General features: G+C 38.3%; 1 protein-coding gene across 1 annotated transcript in view; it reads left to right on the top strand.

The window, feature by feature from the left end:
* TRPC4 (transient receptor potential cation channel subfamily C member 4) overlaps positions 1-18,710 on the top strand; it is a 133,598-nt gene that overhangs the window by 55,514 nt on the left and 59,374 nt on the right. The window contains exon 3 of the mRNA XM_069011898.1: positions 15,729-16,247. Coding sequence (XP_068867999.1) covers positions 15,729-16,247 — 519 coding nt within the window. The remainder of the gene's footprint in view (positions 1-15,728; positions 16,248-18,710) is intronic.

Below are 18,710 nucleotides of genomic sequence, written 5' to 3' on the forward strand. Positions count from 1 at the left end.
GCTGAGAGACTTGCTTTAGGGCTTGGGAACCTGACTGCAGTGTTTACAGCATTGCCTGACTAGCAAAAAAAAGCACATGGCAGTGCTTTTATGCCTTCTGTTCCCTATTACATGTCAGTCTTGGAATACCTGAGGGTATTTTTAATGGGTGAGTGCTCCAGGGATAGATTTCTGCAGATGTGTGAAAAAAAGACTGAACTAATGCCAGACTGGCATTTGCAAACACAAGGGAATTGCTAGAGGAAGGAGAACTTTGGGACAGGGAGGCATCGCTGTGATATGTGCCTGGCTCACATGCAGAGAAAAGTAGAAATCACTGGCATAGTGCTGGAAGTAGCAAGCTAAAAATAAGCTATATCCACATGCTACAACACTCAGAGCCCTTTTTCTCTCCCAGGACAAGCAGTAAAGTCACATCATGAACTACCATATGCAAATGCCCTGCCTCTACTTACTCTGCCGAAGTCAAGCCAGGAAGCCAGGTTTCAGCTTGTCAACATGTTGGCCTCTAAAAATGCAAGTCCATGGCATATACAACTTTTTATTGTTGGGTTTCATGGATTTTCCTGGCAATTTCTCAAAGGCCTAAGAAAGGCTGAGTTCATTATGTTGTCTAAATATTTGGGAAAAAATATTTATTAGAAGAGACAAAAACCCAAACCTCTGAAACTTTAAATATAGAGACATTTCTGAAGAACTGAAAGATTCAGCATTTCGGTTGCCGTTTTGTCTTCAGACAGACTGTGAGCAGCCCTTCCTCATCAATGTGTAGGGACGTCTTTAGTATTCTCTCTGGTCAAGGTAGACTTTAGGTATGGTATGTTCTAGCCTTTATCTGTAGGGAAAGAATGGAAAGGACGGAAAGTTTTGTGGGGGGTAACCACAGCAAGCTGAGGTTTTGTGCTGTTATAAGGAATGGCATCTGGAAGAGATGCGTGAGGTGAGAAGTCACGTGTAAGAAGATGGCAGCTCTGACATCTTACAAACCAGATGTGAATTCAGGAACGCCCTGGTAGTTATGTGCTATTCAGTGTGCTTACAGCCCTTGTGAACTCTTGGACAGGAAGAGTTACCAGGTGATTGGTAGGAAAGCTTGCTATCATGGGACGTTTTGGGAGGTAGGGAGAGAAAGGGCATTGTTTTACTGTCAAAGGCTCAAGTTATATTTTATAAATATCAATGCATGTATCTGATTGATAATTATTTGAAGTGTGGGAAGGTAGAAAAGGACAACAATACAAGTTGTCTTTCACTTGAATCTACTGATGCACTTCTCATCAGAAAAAAACAGTGACTGATTATATGCCAAAACGTGTCTCAACATTGATTTTTTTTTTTACCAGTGTTGCTATGTAGTTTTGGAGAGAATGAAAGACTGTAAGAGAACAGCCAGGATGAGGGAATGGTCCTGTGTGAGGAAGTGTCAAGGATGTTGTGCAGTATAGTTTCTAGGCCAGTGGAACAGACTTCTCTCTGGATGTTCAGGCACTCACCTAAGCTATCTTGAAAGGATACGGATGACAAGGCTGGACAGCTTCTCAGGGTAAGTGCCTTCAGTCTGGCAGCATTCCCAGAAACAGATAAAAATTCTAAAAGTGAAAAGTCAGGGAACATCATGAAAGTAGCAGAGAGCCTGAAGAGTCATTTTCCATTCCTGAAATACTGGCAGCATAAATGCTGCTCTTCTGACAGAGCTCCTATCAGGCCTGACAGAGCTCCTGTCTCCTAGGAAATTCCTTACATGCAGCCACATCACCCGCTCTGTTCTTTTCATGTCTCTTAGTATCTTTAGACTTCTTGAAATTGCCCTTTGAGGAGTCCCAGGGTCCTGAGATGAAGCCAGTGCTCTTCTTTGGAGCTGCACTTGTAATCCAGCTTCAGTATCAGTCTCTCTTAATGCGTGCAGAGCATTTAGGCAGCTTTGGCCCATTGTTTTCTTTCCAAGCCTCATGGGATATCATTTTCCCTGTCCTACATTGCCACACAGCCCAATGGTGTATGTGGGAAAGCTCCTATGTCAGGGTTGTACTTCCTCCTGGTAACAGTGGGCCATCATAGAGAAGACCAGGGAACGTGTACAGGTTGTAGGCCCAGCATGCCTGCAACAGACTATGTAAATGTTAAACCTGATGTTTTTTTGATGCTGTTTCAAATTTTCCCCTGGTTACTGAACTGGGAGTTATATTGATCAAGAGGGGGCAGAAGGAAAGGTTTTATGAGCACTGTATGATGCCTGGTAGTTTTCTTATCTAAACCTCTTTCTCCAGTCTTTGCCAAATACCAGTCACAATCTCTTGTGGGATATTCTTTGTTGAGATCAATTCAAGTATCATTTTTGTTTTGAAAATGTCTGCCACAGAAGTTTATGAACTAAATGAGTTTTTTGAATGTTCTGATTAATGACAGTCTAGCTACTAATGAGTATGGAGAAGACATTGCAGAGATACTTTGTCGGGCTTGAAGTACACATTCTTGGAGTGGAACGTAAGGACAAAAAGTTGTTTCTTCCCACTGCTAGCTGCTTGAGTGGGCAGCTGAGTATTTTTTTCCCAGTGGCAACTGATTACTTAGAATTTTCTGGCATGTTGATAGACAGATGAATGGGAGAGGTTTTGTCGGGGATATTTCATTTTATGGACGAAATAGATAGAGTAGCTTATCCACATATTCAGTCTTTCATATAACCATTTGGGCACATGAGAACAACATGTAGCACAGGTGCACTGTAAAGGTGGAGCTGACTAATTGCATATGAGATGGAGATAAGAATTTACACAAGTATTGTTCTTGGATTTTTAGAGGGTGCTGGCTGTTTTCAAGTTCAAAAAAAGCTGCACATAAATGTCATTATGTCTTGGCAATAAACCCAAACTGTCTGTGTTTATATGCATCAGAGCTAAGGTGGGTGGATGAGTAGAAAAACCTGTGACAATTACTAAAGAAATGCTCCAGAAGCTGGTATGCCTGTGCCATCAAACAGAGCTGCTAGCAATTTCAATATTGAGGTAGGCAATGTGTTCTACAATATGCACCCATTACCTTGTAACAAATGCTAAATCATAATATTCTGAAGTTGAAGCAGTAGCAAAAGATGAATGCCAAAATATGGGGAAACATGGCAGTTTCTTGACCAGTACAAAATGATGAGCCAATTTTTACTGGCATTATAAAAAAAATTCTTACTTGCAGGATCCTTACAGATAGATTCCTGAAAGGTAGTGTTATTGAGGATGACTTTCCCCATCTATGAATCTAATCCTCTGTTTTAGCAGTTTGCAGAAATCCAGAAAATTTTGGTGATGACAAATACAGATTTATTTTAAAGACGACTGGTTAATCAAACTTCTAAACTCGAAGTGTTACAGATTCATGAAGATTAAGTACTTTTCTGTCATTACTTGCTGGCCTTTTTCATATTTCTTGCTTTAAGCTCATGATAGAAATGAAAGTACTTTCCTACCATGGCGAGATGTGTGCAGATTAGCAAAAATATTTGAAAATCTAGAATAAATCAAACCCTTTAAAAAAAAAACACACCTCAAACTCTTTAGAAAGTTAATTAAAAAATAAGGTCTGTGGAAAAGTTAGATTTCTCCTCCAGAAGTCACATTTTCTGCACTGATTTCTTTTCCCATCTTTTTATGATTTTTGAGGCCCACTTTACAGCACTCACCCAAATTTACCATCAGAATAGGGACAGCATACAAATTAAAAAATAAAATGTCCAAAATCTCTGCCTTCTGCAGTCAGTAGTCCTGTACGGTCATCTTCACAATCCATGGCTGGCATCCTTTTCGCCAAACCTACCTGCTTTCACCTCCTTACAACTCATCAACTGGAAAGATAGTTTCATCTAAAGATTTTAATAGTCTTTCAGTGCCTGAAAAGAAGTTTCAGTGCCTGAAAATCAGCTCTGAGGCCAGTATTATAAATCTGTTAAGACCAAGAGGTTCAACAAACAGAAGCTTTTTAAACTGAGGTAGTCTTGTCTTCTAAGGTCTAGAAATCCCCATTGCCAATTATTTGTACATTTGGTGATGCAATTTAACTTGGGAAGTTAACAAATTTATAACATTAAAGGAGCAGTATAAACAAACCAATATCTCTTCTGCCTAGAGCAGCCTCTGAGGGAACAATTAGTGTTTTTGCCCTTGATACAGCAGCTTGAGATCTGTGCTCTGTATAAATATATGCTATATATAAATGTGTGTATACAAATACATGGATGTAGGGGGGTGGAAATCAGCCCCTCATTCAGATGCCTGAAGCTGAAGGCAAGGTAGCAGTGGAGTTCAGAGTCTGTGCAGAGATGTGTCCTCCCTGTCCCCTGCCTGTGCTGCAAAGCGCAGACCCTCCAGTAGGTCTCATGTCATATCTGTGTAGATCTCTCTCATTCTCTGGAGTGTCTTAAATGGTAAAATGCTGTTTGAATCAGTCCATTTACTGCTCACATATAAGCCAGATAGCTGAGGTCCCAGTAAGGTCAGTGATGAGCAAGAGGGTTTGCTGACCAAATACACGTCTGCTGTAAGCTAAGAAAAAGGCTTCCCTGGACTCCACTCACTACATCAACCAGGGGCCCAGCTCAGTAGCTCACATGTAGTGGGCAAGTGAAATGTGAAGCATCTTAGAATATCTGTGAGACATGTGTTGTGGCCTTGGAGTTATGTCACAGAACCTGTGGGCAACTGAGACGAACCCTAGATCTTCCTGGGTATAATAGGAGCTTAAAAACATGATTCACATATAGAGCTATAATTAGGTGTTTAAGTCTGAAGATAAATACCATCCAGTAGGTTCTTCTGCAACATATCCTCTTTCTGACAGTGCACAGTGCAGAAACCCAGGAAAGATTTTAGGAACAGGACCACCTACTGTTGAAAGAAACTCAAGTCATAGCAGTTTCTGATGGACACAAACCTCCAGGCAATCCAATGCTGTACAGTGGTCCACTGAAATATATTTTCAAAGAGCCACTATTCTGGAGTTCTTCTTTGTCTATGAGGAGCCACTGTGCTCAAATGCAGTTACCTTGAACTTGCCTGTGGAAATACTTCATAAAGAAGTTGTATGCAAGAGTAGAATTTGAAAGACTTTTTCATTAGTCCTTGAGAGTCAAACATGCAGTCATACATAATAATCTATAAACCAAATGGCTTTCCAAACCTTCAGCCATGGGAAAACCCTAGGAAAATTTACAAAACAGAAACATGCCGTTGTCAGGAAGCTTGCTCATATGTGGCCTTCCACACACCACCGTTATCTTCGCTTGTGTCACAGGGCATCCCTTGTCAAATTGCTCTGTAAGCAGTGAAATTTATGAAATCTGATTTCCAAATAGCTATATGCATCATGATTGAATTTCCTCTTTTTGATGTTATGAACATTCATCAAAGATTTGAAGAGGCTGATGCACTTAGAGTATCCTGTTTTTGTATGAATTCTCTGGTGTCTAGTAACATAGCTGTGCTCATAACTCCAGAATTCTCCTCAGATCTCAAACATCCATCTCTTTTGGGAAACTTACAGGAATTTAATATTTCTAATATTCCTTCATGTTAACATCCAGCTGGAGCAATCCAACAAATTCAAAAGTCACAATGGACTGACTGACAAAGCCTATTAATGTGATAACAGGGGCTTACTTGTCTTAGGAGACTACCAATTTAGCTTGTCAATTTACCAACTGTTTTCTGGATAGAGGATATGTATGTCACATACTGTGCTGACAGAAGTGTTCTAATTGTACTTTATACTCGTGCCAGGATCCATATCTTTCATATCTTCACCCCAGATTGGCAGGAGGCAAAATTAGTTCCCCTTTCAACTCAGCTACTAAAACACTACGGAGAGTTGTTAATAAAATATTATCTAAGTTTGCTGGCTTGTCACAGTGTGTGAGGCCTTCTGGCAGGAAAAAAAAAAAAGAGAAACCTGAAATATCTATCCTCAAATCCTAACATTTCATATTATGTACTGCTGAGATACAGCTGAATATTTGCAGAAAAGGGAAAAAGTTTGCCACCATTTTATTTGCTACCAACTTGTTTTAGGACGTTTACTGTAAGTACAAGCAATCTGGCTGATAAGATTAAATTTCTCTTCCCTGCTCTTTGCTCATTTAGACCTTTGCTTATTAAGTCTCTGCTTACTACCATGCCCTAAATTTAGTAAAAATATACTTACATATGCTTCTGAAACACATTAGGAATACCTCTTTATGCATGGATGCACCATGTGTAAGATCTGTACAGATCAAGATCCAATAAATTGGTAAACTCAAAGGGAATACAATACCAAGATAAGCCTAACTTGAAACAAGGAGTAATAAGGGGTTTGAACCAATCCATTCCCCCTGGCATCAGTTTCAAAGGCTCCTTTCTAGCAATGTGCCCTTAAACACCTCTAACTAACTGTTCTGCCCCTGGTCTCTCACTGTGTAGGACAGGTTATAATGATGCATGTTTCTCCTTTGATCTCTTTGCAGTGGGAATTCAAAGGGGATATTTTTATTTCTAGCAATCTTCTCTTGTTTATTTACATGTTTCCAAAACTTCTTAAGCAGCAGGATTGCTCAATTGATTCTTGTATGCAGGGGGGATCTTAAAGTGTCTATTGTTAAGGAGTTGAACCCAGCTGAGAATACCATCAACCTGCAATAAAATGCAGTTTTCATCCTTTGCTTCTCAAATGTGTATTTCATTCCCAGCATATGCTAGTGTAGATGTGTAAGCCTTGGTCTCCTCTGTATACTTCAGAAAAAATGTCCTGTTTTGCATCTGTGAAATATGGGAAAATTACAGTACGGTTCAATATGGGAAAGTTACAGTATGCTGCTAAATAACAAGCCACTGAATAACATACTGGGAATAATTTACTTATGAAACAGTTTACTATGAAATTCCTCTGCATCCTCTGAAGATACAGGTTTCTTTGTCCCTGCCATAATCTTTTGTATTCCTTTATCTTCACATTTTTAAAATAGAGAAAACATTTCTCTGTAATTGTTATGCAAATTTGCCTGTTTCCCACTTTGTTCTTTGTGAGTATAACCCTTTTAACTTTCTCAAACATGAAATTTACTTCCCAGCCATGAAGAGATCACAAATTACTTTGCAATGTTAAATAATTGTAATCAGCTGCAAAGAAGCTTAGCTAATTCCCACCCTCTGAGACACTTGTATCTCCTAAGGAGTTTGTTGATACCAAGGGAGGCCACCAATCTGTTATTGTTTTTTTCTGAAAAAGCTCCTTTCAAAAACCATGTTTATAATTCCGTAGCCAGTGTGACACCTTTTCTTGTTTCTAGATATAGGAAGCTCAGGGATAAACAAATGATCCTGCTTAGATTCTAAGAACTCCTTTTTTTCTGACATTTCCCTGAAGACCTCATTGCCAAAGCAAGCCGGGTTCTTTTCACCTCTCTAGCTGACTGTTGGAGCCATTTTGGGACAAGAAAAACAAACACAGGAGAGCAAGAGCTTTTCCACATTTTACTAATCAGACCGGAGACCAGAGGTTTCTCAGCAAATAGAACATCAGACCTAAGATTCATTGAAATGATTTTGTCTTTATGAACCATTCTGTGTTTGAGAAAAGTATCTATGCATCCATTTTAAAATTCAGATGGGAAGGACCCCACTAGATCTACTTTGAACATTCAGGACATTTCAGTATTGGCTTTACTCACCATGCAAACTGTGAGAGAAGTATATATGAGCTATATTATGATGGAAAAATAATTTAAGTTCCCCTTTAATCCTTTCCATAATAAGATCTTTCTTCTTTCTCAGGTCTCATGATTTCCCAAACCATTTTACTTTTCTTCTTTCACTGTCCCTTGAGTGAAAACAACATTTGCTTGTCACTCCTCATTATGATCAGTCAAGCGATGCCCAGAACTCTTACTGGAAACACTCCTTTACCTGTTTAAAAATGATATGTGGTGAGAGAGCAAGTGTAAATTCCATAACAGAAAACAAATTCTAAATAACCTGTTAGAAATATCTAAATATCCTGTAGACACTTCTACTGAGTGTTTAATTTAAGCAATTTCCCACCCTTGCTCAAGCTACTGTCATTGACTGATGAAACAGCACATCCATTCACTAATAATGCTCACAGGAAAACATTAATTGGAAAAGAGCAGTTTTGTGTACAGGCAGTATTTTGGATCAGAGTTCTTTCAGAGATACAGGGAGGAGAAATAAAAAAAAAAGAGAGAGAGAAATAAAGCCCTGAAGTCCTTTGACATCAGTCCCACCCAACAGATTTATGCCATAAATCTATCAAATCCAGTATCTTTTCCTCTGCTTCTGTCTGGAAGCTGTTATCAATTCATTTTACAGTATTTTCTTACCATTCTCTATTCTCCTTTTTCAACTAAAAGAAACCTATAGTTTTTTACAGCAGGGACTATCTTGAAGAAAATAGTCATTCTGCTTGTAAGCACCTAGAAGAAAATATAGACATGAATAGCAGTCTAGCAAGATTTGTCAGGAACAAATCTTGTCATAACAATATAATTATCATTCATCACCAGGTAGCAAGCTCTGTATGTTGGGGAAAAGCATTACATATCATATAGCTCGAGATTTGTAAGATTCCATAAACTGTCACTCAAAATACAGCCTAAGAAAACCACACTCACAGTAGTTGCCAACAGTACTTGGTGAAACAGGATGTATGAATTCAACAGAGGGATGAAATGAGCAGTCCTGCAGGGGTCTATCCCTATCAGTGCAATTATTCATGACATTTTAGATTAAATACAGGGCGTGTTAATTCTGTAGGCATCAGAAATGTGGGGATCTCAAGGCTGTTGCAAGACACAATTAGAATTCAGGTTTTGGCAAGCAAGAAATTATTTCTGTAAAAAATAAAACAGTTCATTAAGAAAAAATTTAAGGTTCTAAGTAGAGCAGAAATAATCAACCAAGTATGTATTGGAATTGAAAACAACTAAGATAACAGTTCTGCAGGGAATATTAAAACAAGACTAGCATAAAAAGACTGGACAATACCATATTACTGTTCAAAAGTCAGTATCTCATTTGATCACATCAGAATGAGCACAGATCATAGAATTGTAGAATCACAGAACGGCCTGGTCTGAAAGGGACCTTAAAGACTATCTTGTTCCAGCCCCTATAAGGAAAGTCTGAATGAAAAATTAGAAAACAGAAGCTAAGCAAAGAAATAAAATAGTCTCTGTATCCACATTTCACAGAACATGAATTTATGGGCTTAAACTGCACAAAGGTAAAACACATGAAGTATCAGAAACATTGTGAGGAAATGGTGTGACATATCCACCCACCACTGCAGAGCTTTAGGAACAGATTGGTCAAATTCTTTTCCTTAATGTGTTACATTAGTGCTTTTTGTGCAATGTGGCTGTCATGGAGACTGGAAGTGATCAGTCCATGCTGTGACTTTTGTGACACACAAATTGGTTCAGTAGTAATAAGATGAGCATGAACAAGCATTAAAAAGCTAACATCTTAGGATAGGTTAAGTGTAGCTGATAAAAAAAAAACAAACACATCCAAGGTTTTGAAAACTCAGCTTGTGCTTGGAAAAATTTGTATGAAAATAACTCCAACTTGTAAAATTAATTTTTCAAAATTCACAGACTCGTAAAAAGGCAAGCACTGAAGCCTCCTTAAATGTGACAGGGATTTTGTATTACAACAAACATCCCTGTTCCAGTCATGTCCCAGCAAAGCTGAAAGTAAATTTTCACCAAAATAAATGGACATGATGTTACATAAAACACTATTCTCGGTGGGGGGAAGATATCCTTTCCTAACAGTAATTTGTATTAGCACCAAATGAGGGCATTTAGGCCTGAGCCTCGGAAATACATTATGACATGTGATATACATTGAGAAGGTTTTACACAGAGGCAAAAATGTCACCTTTCCCCCCTTACCAGTAGGAGACAGACTAAAAGCAAGCTCCTAAGGTAACATGTTCAGCATTAACTGTTCATGCCCTCTTTTCACACATCCTGGACAACTGGCCAAAATTATGAATGCAGTACTTTTGAAAAATACCTGTCTTGTATCCCAGCAGTGCAAGTTAGGAGACACGAGCCATGGTTAGCTGTGGGTCAGTATCAGCATGAGATAGCACAATAAATCACATTTTGAGCTAGCTAGCACATGGCTTGTGTCTGAAGAATAAATTTTGTTGAGCCCTGTGCTAAGGGGAGTGTTTACCTTACGCAATTTCAGCTATATAAAATTAGATATATATCTTGGATTGCTTGTCAGAGCTCATTTCTGCTAGACATCTTTCTTGGATGACATTAAATATAATAGTTTCATAAGAAAATATTAGGGACATTTTGTAAGATTAATAGTTAGAATTGTCGTAATCATATAGTATAATCACAAGAATTTAATCTGGAAAAAATATGGAATTGGCCCCTCTTAGATTATAAGAAAATATAGGAATAAAGGAACATTTCAAGATACATACAAATATAATCTGGAATATTTTGTTTAAAAATGTCCACAAGAAAATATCTGATTTTTAATTATTATTTTTTGCTATACCTACCTGGCTTCAATGCATAACTGGAATTGCATTAGACTCCAGAGAAAAGAAATCTGGAAGACAAGCATTAAACACCTTGCCAGCACTGAGGTAAAATGTGGATATGAAAATGTTAAAGGACACAATATGAATTAAGTCTTATGAAAGTATGCATTCTTAAGAAGATACAATATTACTAAAATATTTACATTTAGTCCTCAGATTCTTGTTAGTCAATTTACAGTGCCTAAGACCCCTGGATGCATCTGTTTGCTACATCTGTTACATACCTGTTTCCTACATTTGTTTTGTGGATACATCTGTTTCCTACAAAAGGGGAAAAAAAAATAGACATGGAGGTAGAATATTATCGAATGAAATATAATATTTCAGTAGCAGGTTACGAGTGTGGTACTTACCTTCAGGAAATGTTATAAGTTCAAGGACAATAAAGAAGTTGAATCCTTCCCAGGGAGGCCATGGAAGTTGCCTCTGGAAAGCAGACAATGGCAGTGTACCAGATTGGTGTTGCATGGTTAGTGTCACACGCACACTTCTCGGAAATGATGCTGTCCCTGAGCTCAGCTTGGCCACTTTTATCCACTTGCCTGTCTTACGTGCTTGATGGCCACAGAGCCTGCCAGCTGTACAATGCACAGTGAGCACCCTGGGATGGGGAAAAAGCACTTTCAGACAATCAGGAGCCACCACTGCTGTCTTGCTGTTTGTGTGGTCTTGTGAAGACAGTTTCAGCATGGCTGTCAGGACCCCTCCAGTGCTTTGATAACTGATTTCAAGTTATTTTGACATGATATCTCTAAGTTATTCCATGTATCTGGATGTTTATCAGTGACTTAGTCCATGTTAAGGGAGTTGTGGTAGGAGGAATTTTTGAACCCCGCCCGGGGGAACTACTTCCATGGTCTTAATCAGGATGTATTTCAGGTGATCCAATAATGATACAACAATAGCAAACCAAAGAAGAGAAGAATTCAACAAGCCAGAATGTAAAGCATGGAACTGTGTATGCATAGAGATAACTCGTGTGCTGTGGGCTGTACAGGAATGTAGAGTTGAGCATTTTCAAGGTGTCTGACTGATGACAGCTATAGATAAATAGTGCTAAAGCAGCTGAGACTTTGATTACACACTTTTATAATATTAATTTCCATATATAACCTGGTACTGCATGACATATGTATTCATCTTATCTGTCGTATATTTTCTTTTTTCTTTTGCTTTAGGTTTTTCCTCCAATCATGCTATCATGATGGACATGACTCAGAAATTTATTCCCCTAACTACCTGAAACCATGAGGGATTTGCTTTTCTTTACAAACAAAAGATAAAATAATTGCAAATAAATAAACAAAGACAAGAGCCAGGGAAGCAATCTATTTGCCCAAGGAAATAGATTTCCATAGATTCTGAGCTCTTGCACTTAAACAGCAGGTAAATGGATACTGCAGTTTTCAGTCTCTCTGTTGAGATATTGCAGTAATGAGAGCTATTATGAAAAATCTAGATGGAGAAAAGGACACATATGGGTTTTACATTCATTTCCAAATCGACTGTTGTATTTTTCTGTTTCCTGGATGTCTAAGGGCTCATCAGCAATCAGTCTCTCATTTGGTGTCGTGACGTCTCAGACCTAACTGGCGTTAATTTAACCTAGATTTCTCTTCCTGTCATAGCAAAGGAGCTTCTCTTCACACTGACCATACAGGGAATATAAACACATTGAAGAGGACTGTTCCACCTGGTATCCAAAAGATATCCCAGCCAGACTGACTCATTCCTACTTCAAGTGAATGCAGGGAAAGGAAATGGGACAAAAAAATCTTGTGCCCTTGAGCACGGAAGTGTTCAGACTTTGAGCTGTCCTTTATTTTCTGTTTTGTTTTCTTTTTGTCTAATAATCACATAGACATTCATAACAAATATACACAGTCACCAAACCTCTTTGTTCACCCCTGTAAATAGTGTTGAAGTAGAAAATCTTCAACAAAATGTAAGAAGGCAAAAATTTCTTGACCTTGCCAAGTTTAAGCAGCCTCAAACTTAGCACTCTAACTTCAAAATGCGTAATATAGTTACACCACTGCTGAGCCTTGGGAAGTCACAGTCACAGTCAGTGACTGTAAGACCTAGTAGCTTTCCAGGATTTAAGGAAGACTTGTATGTTTTCTGAGAGTGTTCTGTCAAAGCTTCAGAATATGTGACTAATATCAGTGTGTGCTGGTTATTTGGTTTAGTTCTCTTTAAGAGAATTATTTTTCAGTACTTTGAAAGTAAAATTCATTGTAAGTCTGATGATTTAAGAGCAAGTACTCTGGGTCAACAGTTAAATGTTGAAATTTTCTGAATGCCATGAGAGCACTCAGTACTTCAAAGATAAGTACTTCATTTTACTTCAGATGAGGGAATAATTTGACCTTATTACTTTGATATTCTCTCTTTGGTTTAAATTAGTACAAAATCTTAAAATAGGAGGTAAAGGGTCAGGGGTTAAACTCATTATGTAATTAAAGTTGAAGTCATAGGGTTTGCCCTTTAAGTTTAAATGTTTCTGTAAGTTAAGGCTGAAAAGATTTAATAAGCACTTCTATATTTGGGTAAATTCTGATGCTATGAATTCCAAAATGTGTGCATTAGCCTTGTGTCTGAGTTAGCTTAAGATGAAAGGCTTTGATAAGCTATGAGAAAAAGCAAGCAGCTTTTAAGGAAATGGGACCCCATGTACAAGTCAGTCACTGTAATGCCATGTTGTTTGAAGCTGTGTCTTAATTTTTCAGAGCTTGCAGCTGATAATATGTTTAAGATAGCCTTCAGTTCTGGCAGGGCTTGAAGCAAATGTTACTTTAGTACTGTCAGAAAGTACAAAGCTAGCGACATGTGAAGTGACAGAATTATACTCTGAGCAGTCAGTGAGTTTGAAGTTACAGCTTTCTGTCCTTGAATTTTCTGCCCTTGCAGCTCTCTCCTTCGCTCCCTGGTACCCTGAACTTGAGGCCGAGGGGGAGTCTCACTGCTTGTAGGAGACACTGTCACAACACAACACAACTCTGTAAACCTTTTCCAGTTTTATGATAGCCAAAAATCTCATTTCTACTAATGCAAAGTTTGAATCTCTACTGCCATTTTTATCTCTTTCTAGTCTCAAAAGCACTGGCTACAGTTGCAATTTAGAGAGCAGGAAACGTGTGTGTATGCACACAGTGTTTTCTTTTTTTCCTATATAATAAGTAAGTAGAAGAGACGATAAATCTAAGACTGCAATAACCTGTAAGAATTGAGGTTGGAAACAGGTCTCACTTTCTGCGCTGACACCAAAGACAGGTGAGAAAACAGACATGGATTTCAAGCCCCAGTTCACACTGGACAGGAATAATGATGTGATCTGGGCACCTGGGCATCCCCAGGTGGGCTCGGTGCAGCATCCAGCCAGGAGGCGGCAGATGTCCCAGAGGTACCCTGGAATAGACCTGACAGAGAAGTGTGGGCAGAGCTACAGAGTCCTCTGGGAAGACATATGTCCAAGTTGAGGGTTTTGTCCTGAGACCAGGCACAGCACACAGACCTCCTGTTTGCTCTTGTATCCAAGTGTTCCCTCCACCCCTATGTACCTTCAGTATATTCTCATCTGGGTTCCTTATCTCATGAGTGGTATTTAAGCTATGTTTCTCTGTATGTCTGCACACACACCATTTTGTTTGTACCTCAAAATAGAGAAAGCCGAAGTGAAATTGCACAGGAGCTGCTTGGTTCACTGGTTGTGAACATCTACCTGTGAGGATAGCTGCTCCCTCCGCATGGGATCATGAGGGTGGGTGTGTCAGCTCAGTCCTGTGCTGAAACAAACTCAGTGCCAGCCTGACTCAGTGCCAAGCCAAGCATGCATGTCTGAGAGCATGGGAAGGGAGAAAAGGGATTTCTGCCTGTTGACTCCACATACCCTCTCAGAATCTGGCACAGCTACTCAAGGTCAGCAGTATATTATGGCCCAGCAGGTTTTGCTTCCCTAGGGATGTGTGATTACTGTCCTGAATGCCAGGTCTCCAGTCTTGTCTTTCCACCCCATTTTACCACTCCCACTCCACTTGTGTTTTTTCCACCTGGCAATGAGGACATAGTGCTGTCATGAGACTTGCATCAAACATTTTTTTCTCCCTGAAGTGGCCATCTATTTCCCTATAATTCAGATAACTTTGAGTCAGATGTTTTCCTTTTTTCTTCCTCCTGAAAGAGCATCTCTCAGAGCACCTATCAGTGGTGCTCTATGGATTGAGTTTTGTACTTGGTTATTAAGCTGTGGACCAAAGGCAGTCTGTAAGTGATGAGCAATACCAATTTTTTGATTGACACTGGCTAATTGCACTTACATTCATAATCATACTAATTGAAAGAATTGTCTTGACTTTAACCTTAGAGCCTGGTAGTTTAAAATAAACAAACAAGCTTAAAATGAAAAACCTTACAGTTTTCTGATAAAGAAGACTGACAATACAGAAATGCACATCAGAAGAGTCTTTAAAAATGGTGTCTGGGGACCTTTTTTCCTACAAACTTCGCTGTTATCCTATAAACAGAATATGTTTCTTTGTGCAGGTGAATGTAGAACTGAGTCTTAAAACACTAAGCTCTTTGCAGCAAGTATCTTTTTTTCTCTACACAGTCTTATTTTCAACATTCTCTTTAAGAAAACACATTTTTTTCTCATTTACTTGCCTGTTTTATTTTATAAATATAATTTGCCTGTGTCCTGGTCATTGCTTGCTTCAGAGATTCACAGTTATGCCCCCATGATTCCTTCTTCCCTATAAAACTGAGATAAACCAGTGAGAGAGAGCATTTCCATCTTGCTCACTTCAGGGGACCAGAGAGGAGCACTTGTGTCTAACTCCTCCTTGTTTATCTAATAATTTGCTCGAATGAATCATTACCCATGGGTTGTTTACATATAAAAGAGGTTCCATGAAAAATCACACCCTGTTTATAGCAATTTATTACCTGGAAAGACGCTATCTTAGCTAGCTGAATTGTTCTGTTTGAAGTGTTTCCTTCAACTTTGGCCAGAAATAAAGATCCATCAGTAAGTGTATTACCTGGTAAACCACTTGTAGCTTAATTTTCTGTAACTCCTATTCAATGAGAAGGCCTGTAATGGTTTTTGTCCTCTTTCACAGGTTCCACCAGTGCTTCTGGACAAGCAGTTTTCAGAATTTACGCCGGATATCACACCTATTATTCTGGCTGCCCACACCAACAATTACGAAATCATAAAGCTCCTTGTGCAGAAAGGGGTGTCTGTGCCCCGGCCACACGAGGTGCGCTGTAACTGCGTCGAATGTGTCTCAAGCTCAGATGTGGACAGCCTCCGCCACTCTCGGTCCAGACTCAATATCTACAAGGCTCTGGCGAGCCCATCATTGATTGCTTTGTCCAGTGAGGATCCTTTCCTCACCGCTTTTCAACTGAGCTGGGAGCTGCAAGAACTGAGTAAAGTCGAAAATGAGTTTAAGTCAGAGTATGAGGAACTGTCACGGCAATGCAAGCAATTTGCAAAAGATCTCCTGGATCAGACACGGAGTTCCAGGGAATTGGAAATTATTCTTAATTACAGAGATGATAACAGCTTGATAGAAGAACAAAGTGGTAATGATCTTGCAAGATTGAAACTGGCAATTAAGTACCGTCAAAAAGAGGTGAGTGTGCTGGAGAATATTTAAGCATATTCAGTAGTAGTAATGTGATAGATAAGAGCCTGAAATACAACCTTTTAACTGAGACAAATTTCTGCTTATCTTTTTTTGTTCTACTGGGTTTCTGCTCTTTTTATAGTTTCAATTAGATTAATTTGAACAGTTTGATAGTATCAGAATTTAAAATGTTCTCTTCTAGCACAGATTCTGTGAAACTTTTTCTTCTCTTACTTCTGAATAGACATAGTCCAGTAGTTGTGCTCTGAAGTGCTCTTCAGTAATAGGATGAGAAATATATAAAGCATACTTTAAATAAACTTTAGCCGTGTCTGACAGAGAAAGGCAGCTACGTGTTTAAACACATACTACAGGTATCTCTATAGAGAGGTTTCTTCAAAAAGTAGGTATAGATACTGAAACAGAAGTTTAATAGCAGTGCATGACTCCCAGAAATGTTGACATTCAGATTCTCTTTCATAAAGAATTCAAAATGGCAATACCTGAGTATTGGTGTCCATGACAACTAAAAATTCATTCATTTTACATTTACTTCACCAATATGTACATTCAGTGGGAATCAGAGGATGTCTGCATATCTTTTTAAAAGTACTCTGGTTCTTTTGTGCATGCAAAAGCAAAAGAAGCAAGACACAAAAATGAGTTAGGAAGATAGTTCCCATGATATTTCCAAACCTTCACTTAATCCCTGCACATCATCATGTCAGAATATGTTGTATCATTTCATTAGGAACCTGCACATACCAATTCAGCAGAGCTATGGAAGTCCATAGGCAAGACAAATGTAACTGTATAGTACTTGTTCATGTTAATTACAGCAAATGCTTAAGAAACTTTGGTGCTAAATTGAGCTGGTCTGTCTATCACTGCTAAATCTCTGTTCTGCAAAATATAATAGTAAATGTGTTAAGTTATTATTTTAGAAAGATTTGAAGAAATAATAACCAAACATGTAATGATTCTTTTGTTCATTTGAAATAGAATTTAGTAATCCTAAGAAGCTACCATGGAAGTAGGGAACTACTGAAGTACTGATGGAAAAATACCTCAATTGGTCTCTGACTTCATAAGTCTTCTAATAAGCATTTTTTCCTTCAGGAAATGTATTGGATAATTTTATATTTTATAGTATAATGTTTCAGGCAACATATTCACTGCCTTCCTAAATTTTTTTCAGATCATACTTTGCCAGACTTAACAACCACTATTTCTATTTCTTGAAATGCCAATCCTGTTTTACAGTTATTTAAGAAACTGCTGCTTTTACAAAGATTCATGCATTGACATGAAATTCTGACCTCTCATGATTTTTTTTTTAACTTTAACACAAAGCTTGAATTTTCTTAATTTGAGGTAGTGCTAGGCATATGTAGGGTGAAATGTTTTTTATAATTGCATCTGATTGCTGTGCCTAATTAAGTTGCAGTAATACAGCTGATTACATCATTGATTCTTCATAATAGAAAACATTAGGCCATAATGATTTAGTGAAACAATACCAAATCAGGGGATCTTTTATATTTTATACACATTTTTCATTTCTATAAATATTTCCAGCTATCCCTACCATTAGATTCTCGCTGAAGTAAAATCAAGTTTTACTAGATTCTTTAGCTGTCTTCCAAAATGTATTCCATACAGGTTGCTGAAGGAAACAGTAGCCTCTGTAACTGTTCAGTCACTTTATTTCTGATTATTACTACAGTATTCTGGTAGGCGCAGCTCTAAGTTCAAGAAACTTACCTCAGGCATAACAATTGCTCAGTTTCTGGCTGTCCTGGTCCATGTAGATCATGATAAAAGCACATCAGCAGAGTCTTTCTATTTCTTGTGTTAAGGATGCTACAGAGGACACTGAATACAGAAGTATCCAGGGCCAGGGGGTTCTTTCATCTCGGGCACTGGAACCCAGCCAGGAGTTCTTGAGAGTATAGTATTTTAGGCAATATATTCACTGTTTTTGTGAATTATTTTCAGATGCTTCTGCTCTAGACTTAACAACTACTATTTCTATTCCTTTAAATGCTCCCCCCCAAGAAAACAGATAAGAATGCATTGTCTTCCCCTCTTATCTTACAACCCATCCCTAACATCTCAACCTTTATTCATGCTATTACCAAAGAACATTGTTACACCATATTGAGGCTGAGGTCAGAGCTCTACAAGTAAGCAATCAGGTCTGGTTGTCCAGAATGTCCAGTCAAAATCCAAAAATTGCCGTTAAAGTGACAAAATAATGATGAATGAGGACAAGTAAAATTAGAACGTGTCCTTTTACGTTGTTTTTATGATTAAGTGCCCAGGAGTTAAGTATTATTTTTTTCCTTTCAAGTTGAAAATAATACCAAAAATTATTATCAGTAATTCCTTTCAGCATTTTAAGCAAGCAAACATGAAACATATTAGAACTAAACCTTGAAAAGGGGTGGAGTAGGCTTTGGAAAATAT

This window comes from Aphelocoma coerulescens, chromosome 1 (genome assembly GCF_041296385.1).
Source record: "Aphelocoma coerulescens isolate FSJ_1873_10779 chromosome 1, UR_Acoe_1.0, whole genome shotgun sequence".
Lineage (NCBI taxonomy): Eukaryota > Metazoa > Chordata > Aves > Passeriformes > Corvidae > Aphelocoma > Aphelocoma coerulescens.